General features: G+C 44.4%; 1 protein-coding gene across 2 annotated transcripts in view; it reads left to right on the forward strand.

The window, feature by feature from the left end:
- The window catches only part of lima1a (LIM domain and actin binding 1a), a 21,718-nt gene that overhangs the window by 10,612 nt on the left and 3,973 nt on the right, over positions 1–7,133 (forward strand). Inside the window, exons 5-11 of one of the 2 annotated variants that reach the window (XM_025059761.1) lie at positions 3,195–3,231; positions 4,648–4,727; positions 4,999–5,064; positions 5,159–5,210; positions 5,465–5,526; positions 5,617–5,750; positions 6,124–7,105. In XM_025059761.1, the coding sequence (XP_024915529.1) occupies positions 3,195–3,231; positions 4,648–4,727; positions 4,999–5,064; positions 5,159–5,210; positions 5,465–5,526; positions 5,617–5,750; positions 6,124–7,105 (1,413 nt within the window). The remainder of the gene's footprint in view (positions 1–3,194; positions 3,232–4,647; positions 4,728–4,998; positions 5,065–5,158; positions 5,211–5,464; positions 5,527–5,616; positions 5,751–6,123; positions 7,106–7,133) is intronic. The other variant, XM_025059762.1, reaches the window with a different exon arrangement.

The following is a 7,133-nucleotide window of genomic DNA, read 5'->3' on the forward strand; positions in this document are numbered from 1 at the left end:
CTCCCAGACCTCCCACTGCTCCCTCCTCTGACACAGTCGTGGAGCCCAGCCCTGCTAAACTCCTCCTTTTACTCCTCCTCTCCACCCCTGCACCAGCTGCTCTCCCACCACTGACCCAGAAGGCTCCGCCCCGGACGACTGCTGCTTTTCTTCTGGGGCAGTGGCAGCATGACAAACGAAACCCCCCCCATCCCTTAAAAAGCCCCCCCCTCTCCAGTCTGTGCTGCCGTGGCACACTTTGCCAGCCTTTTTCTTTTGTTGTCTTGCCTACCTTAATCCAGACACACCCCTCTCCCAGCAGCCCCCCCCCTCCTCAGGAACACCTGCTCCCTGTCGCCTCTTCATACCCCTCACACCCCCTCCCCTCACGCCCAACAAAAAGGCCTCTCTGGAGACCCTTCCCTGCATCTTCTCTGTGCAGTCTGCTCAGTCTGCATCTCTCTCTCTCTCAGTCTCCCTCTGTCTCTCTCTCCCTCTCTGTCTCCAAAGTGCTGTCACTGCTGAATTCAGTCACTTCATCAAACCCCCTGCAGGAGTGGCTTTACTTCGACTTTCTCTATTTTTTTTCCTTCAGGAAAGGTAACTATATTTTTCCATTTACACACACACACACACACACACACTTCCGCGTGTGTTTCTTAGCTTCTGGCTGTGTGTCTACCCAGAGGCCCCTGCTCTGACTCTGTTGATGATGATGATGATGGTGATGATGATGTGTTCACTGTGTCTGCAGCTGTGAAGTATAAAAGGCCTCTTTGAAAACATGAAAACAGCCACTTCATAGACGGGACTTTATCACTGGCTTCTTCTTCTTCTTTTTTAGGTCATGTGAGCTCACTTTGAACTGTGTCAATGTGTGGGTGAAAATCAGAGCTCTGGAAAAGTCCAGGTCAAATAGGAGGATTATTGGGTTTCCTACGTTTTTAACATCGATTTGTAAAATATTCACTTGAATAAGTTAGTGGCTTTTTCCTCTTTCTTTGTTTTGGGAGGAGTGCTCTGTGTGTGTGTGTGTGTGTGTGTGTGTGTGTGTGTGTCTCAGGGACAGGGTGGGGTCAATAAGGGGACTGGGCTGGATCACAGCTTTAACAGTATCAGGATTAGAAGTTGGTTCTTTGTCTGATCATAGGGTCCAGTCTGGTGTAAAATACAATGGTGTTACATTACACACACACACTCACACACACACACCAAACACACACCAAACACACACTCTCTGACATATGTTTGTATGACACACACACTCTCTGACATATGTTTGTACGTAAACCTGCAGTATGGTCTCTGACCCCCACCTCTCTAATCCCCCTCCAGGCAGAGATAGATTCCTCATTAGGATGATGATGATGATGATGATATTGATGATGATGGTGGTCGTGTTGGTAGTGATTTTGTTGGGAGTTCACGGTGTCATACGTGTGTGTGATTTATTTACGACGTTCCTCCTCACTCTCAGACTCTCAGACTCTCAGACTCTCCGTCTTATGAAGTCATCCCTTGAACTCTTCTTGCTCCACGTTTCTTCCAAGTCGTAAAAACAAAGTCCAAGTCAGTGTCGAAGTGGAAATCCACGGTTTTTGTGCACAGACCTGAATCGATTGAACACAGATTTTTGACAGTAAGTCGTTCTGTGAGCAGACTTCTCCTTCAAAGGTACATATTGAACGGACGGTGACTTTCAGTGCTACTCCTTCTTTTGGCTGTTCTCTTCAGAGGAGGCCACAGCGGATCATCTGCCTCCATCTCCTCTGCATTTACACCAACCATCTCCAGGTCCTCCTCTTGCCTGGGAGCTCTATCTCCAACATCAACTTTGTCCACTCTCTCCTCAGCACGTGCCATATGTCCAAACCATCTCCACATCTCCTCTCCAACTTTATCTCCAAACTGCTCCACCTTAACTGTCCCTCTGACCTTCTCACCTCTAACCCTGTCCATGAAGAGCTCAGAACTTTCATCTCTATATCATCTGTATCTGTATCACATATACTACACAGTACTGCTGGGTAGATGTGTGATGTATGAAGGGAACGTTTAATGAACTGAAACAGAACCATGACTCACTGATAAACATCAGGGAGTCTGACTCTTGTGTAACACCCTGTCTCACCACTGAGCCTCACGTCTGGTTTTTTTTTTTTTGTTTGTTAAACATTTCCCAACTGTTCAGGGAACTAACACACACACGTACAAACACATCCTCAAACTGACGTTCAATCTCAAACCAACACAGACAGAAAGTGACGCTCCGTACTGAGATTCACGTAACTGTTCACACAGGCTGGTGTTGTGTAATCTGACTGAGGAGCTGATGTCAGTCTTTACTCCAGTCAGTGGGAATGGAGTTCAGACTTGTCTGTTTTGGGATTTTTTTTTTTTTGGCTCCAGCAGATGAAACAGGCGTTATCACAACAAAAACAACAAAAAACCTCCCATCACTTTTATTGTTGTGATAACCTTTAAAGAGTTGCTTCATTTTTGACATGAAACATGAGGTGATTCTGTTGTTGGTGTTTGTCTTGTTCTGCACACACTGTATATCAGGAGCCTGAGAATATTTGAACCCACTCTGTAACTGTGAGGGGTGAGAATCTGGTGATATGATTTACTGTGATACTGTGATGCTAGAGGCACCACGGTGTATATACGTGTTTTAAACAGTTTTTCGATCGTACAGTGTTGTCGAGTATCGTGAAAGAAAATATCACGATATTTCATTGTATCGATATTTTCCTACACGCCTAGTAACTGTCGACACACGATGACAGTTTTTTTTTTCTGCCTTTGTCTTGATAGTTTTACAATGATTCATCTTTAACGTCTGGTTCAGTTTTGAAGTTTTAAATCACCAGAATTTAACTGTCAGTTTTAAGAGAACAGAATTGTTGAACAGGATTTTAAAGCCGGACTCTAAAAAGATCATTGTGTTTCCTGGCCGATGCCCATGGACAGACGGTCATCTGTCTCAGACTCAGTCTCTCTGAGTCCATAAGGGGATTAAAGTAGTCTGCATGGAAACACACAGGCACGCACACACACACACACACACCGATCTTCTTCAACCCTCTGTGCTTTGATCGTCCTGATGGACGCTAGTGCCTCGTGTGTGTGTCTGTGTGTGTGTGTGTGTCTGTGTGTGTAAAAACAAATGTTTCTCTGGACACACCATGATAATGTTTTCCTCTTGTCTGCAGGTTTCCAGAGAGCAGACGATGGACCAGATCATGGGCGGTAGGTTGTTGTTGTTGTTTGAATTATTGATTGAGAATGACATGTTTTTTTTATGACTTTCTTTTTACGTCATTTCTATTTCTTAATAATGCTCATGAAGGATGGCATTGTTAAAAGATAAAGAATAATTAGGTCCTGGTTTCTTTGTTTAGGATTTTTTTGTATAAATCTTAATTAGGGCTGTAAATAATTTAAAATCTAAAATCAGATCAATGACAGGGTGTCTGGGGATTAACATTGATCGATCAGTACAAAAATTCGAAATAAGTCGGTGGTGAGACGAGTCTTGTTGAAGTACTTGTATATTTTCTTAATTCTAACACAAACCTTAAAGATTGTTTATATATTAAATCCTGTGTCATTTTTTATTTTTGTTTCTTAATTCTAACACAAACCTTAAAGTTTGTTTATATATTAAATCATTTGTCATTTTTTATTTTATGATGTATTTTTTACTTACAATAATCAGTCACCCTGTTAACTCCACTCCAACTGTTTTTTCTTTATCTTCCCTTTGGGTTTTCCTTGCTTTTCTTTGTCCTCAGAGTTGCATTACTGCCCCCTACTGGGTCTTTTTTCTCTACTGATAATAATTCCAACAAGGAACAACGTGTTAAACCAAAACCAGGAAAGTGAACACAGAGTGCTGATAAACACAACTTAACAAAGTTACACTTTATGTAACACGCAAAAAAAAAAAAAAAAACTAAGTGAAGTCAGACTGGAACCAGAGAGAATCAGCTGTGTGTCTTTGACTTTACCCTCTACACAAACAGACAAGTATTGATTAGTCTGTAATGGAGGAAAAGTTGAAACTCCTCCCAGAACACGTTTTATCCAGCTTTGTGTCTGTGTTGCCGGGCAAAAGACTTGGCATAAACGACCCGTCTTTCCTGAGTTTACCAGTGCCAGTTCCAGAGAACGGGAAGGCTAACGTCAGGGAGGGCATCCTGTGTGAAAACTGTGCCAACATAACCAGGCGCTGCAGTGGCCTCTGACGGAGGGAAACACCAACATCTGTGTTCTGTCTGCATCCTGCCGTTCTCTGCTATCAAATAAAATCTCCTTAAACAAACACAGAGCTGTGACGGATCACACCCTGCTCTGAAAAACTGAAAAGGCTCGTTAGTGACGACCGAGGCCACGGTCGAAGCACCAGGATCAGCAGTTTAGTCCAGAACAGGAAGCGACAAACGACAGCTTCTCTTCCTCCTGACCTTGTGTTCCTGCCCCCCCCATACACACACACCCCTCCCTCACCCGTATGACTGTGACTAAAAAATAGAATTAATACATTCAAACAGATACAGAAGGTCTGTAATCTGAGGTTAACTGATTTAAAGTTTAGAATCATGTTATTTCTTCTGTGTTTCTGTCTTAACGTCTCATGTCTCTGTGTGTGTGTCGTTACAACAGATGGAAGTCTTGCAGACTCCACTCCTCTCAGAGACCGGATGGCCCTCTACCAGGCTGCCATCTCCAAACAGGATGTAAATGTAAGTGTGCGTTTAATCCATTAGGTGGACAACAGGAAATGATGTGGGTTAGTTTAACAGTGAACCTTCACCTTTGGTCCGAGGTCAGATACATGAGGAACTGCTGCCTGTTTGGATTAGTTTTGTTTTGTCTCGTCCACAAATCCTGTTTGGATTAGTTTTGTTTTGTCTCATCCACAAAAAACTCAACATATTAAAATGAAATGAAAAGTCAAAAACGTCTGTAATATCATCTGATATTATGAGTCTTTGTGTCTTTTGTCTCCGTCAGACTGATCAGCTGGACAGTTTCTGTGGAAAGCAGAAGGAAAATGTCCCTCCGTTCAATCTGGACATGGTGAGGAGTCCTGTCTTTAACAAAGTGTAAAGTTACAGAACTGCAGTCACCGAGTGTCACAGAATCACAATGTTTCATTTTTTTCTTTTTTTAGAGTCCAGAGTCGGAGCCAAATGGCAGAAAAGGTTTTCCTGCCGAGAGCAACGGTAACTCATTCTACTCAGTATCAATGGAGTTCAGTAAAGAAAAAACACACAAATATTTGTAATACCTAAGATAAATGCCATAATATAAATGTGTAAATTTAAAAAAAATATATTGGTTTTATTCCTGCAGCCAAACTGTTGTCAGATTTATCCCAATTTATTCTTTTGTGGATATTTATCAACGGGACAACAGCTCCCTCTAGTGTGCAGTACATGCTACTGTCCTTTAAAAAAAATATATTTTTGTGTTTCAGGATCAGCTCCTGGAACTCCAGCATCCAATCAGAAAGACTCCTCTCAGCCCAGGACTCCCAGAGTGAGTCTTCAGACAAAAGATCTAATTTACTGGAACACACACACATTTGGCGTTCTGTGTTAAATGAACGGCTTTTCTCTGTTCGTGTAGAACTTCCAGCTGCCGATCAGAGAGACCTGTGTGTCCTGTCTGAAGACGGTGTATCCCCTGGAGAGACTGGTGGCCAATCAGAGCATTTATCACAGCTCCTGTTTCCGCTGCTTCCACTGTAACTCCAAACTCAGGTGAGTGGCTGAAAATGGGATGACATTCATATATATATATATATATAGATATATATATAGAATATGTATATATATGTGTGTACACATATGTGTGTATATATATACTATATATAGTATATATATACACACATATGTACATATATTTATACTATATATGTATATATATATATATACATATATAGTATATGTATATATATGTGTGTACACATATGTGTGTATATATATACTATATATAGTATAAATATATGTACATACGTGTGTATATATAACATATATGTATATATACACACACACACAAACATATGAATGTATATATGTATATATAACCATAAGGCTGAACACCGACTCTCTCGCCTGTTTTCCGTCCCTCCAGTTTGGTGAACTACGCCTCACTCCACAACAGCGTCTACTGTAAGCCACACTTCAATCAGCTCTTCAAAGCCAAAGGCAACTATGACGAGGGTTTCGGCCACAGACCCCACAAGGAGCTGTGGGAGACCAAGGGCGAGAGCTGTGAGACTTCACCTCAGTCCAACGACCAGACCAGACCCACGGTCCAGAGCTCCTCCTCAGCCTCTGACCTGGACAGCCCCAGCGTGGAGGACTCTCCATTGGCCAAAGTCAACGTGCTGACGGCCACCATGGAGGCTCTGGGACAGGGGACGCCGGAGAAGTCCGACCGGCCCGCCGAGGCCCGTCGGCTGAAGATCTCCTGGCCTCCGCGCACAGAGTCGGAGGACGGCGGCTGCGGAGCGGCGACCGTCGCAGATGGAGGTTCTGCTGGGAAGCTCATCAAAGCCAAGTGGCCTCCTGAGGAGGAGCTCCACGCCTCAGCCAACGAGCACGCCGAAGAGATCTCCTGTCTGCGCCGCAGCTCCTCCCTGAAGGAGCGCAGCATGCCCTTCACTCTGGCCAAGCAGAGCGAGGAGAGTCCCGCTCCTGAGGCCGGGAGGCAGAGTCCACCTCCTCCTGAGGAGGAGCAGCTGCTGAGTCCTGAACCGTCCAACATGGAGCTGCAGCACGGCGGCTGCATCCAGCTGTCACAAAGTCTCACGGAGGACAGTTGTGTGGACATCCAGAGCAGCTCAGGAGAGGAGGAGGAGGACAAGGAGGAGGAAGAGGAAGAGCAGCAGCAGGAGGTGGAAGAAGTGGAAGAGGAGGACATGAAGAGTGAAGACAATCATGTCACACAGGAGGAGGATGAGGAGGCTCTGGGAGGACAGCCTGAGCAGCAGGAAGAAGAGGAAGAGGAGGAGCAAATGGAGGAGGAACAAATAGAGGAGGAAGATGGAGGCGTGTTGGACGAAATGTCAGCAGAACCAACAGCCGTCCCTCCTCCTGAGGCTGAGGTGGAGGTCAGCCGCTCCCCCCCCGATGTTGGCG

This window comes from Cynoglossus semilaevis, chromosome 10 (genome assembly GCF_000523025.1).
Source record: "Cynoglossus semilaevis isolate Cse_v1.0 chromosome 10, Cse_v1.0, whole genome shotgun sequence".
In the NCBI taxonomy this organism is placed as follows: Eukaryota; Metazoa; Chordata; class Actinopteri; order Pleuronectiformes; family Cynoglossidae; genus Cynoglossus; species Cynoglossus semilaevis.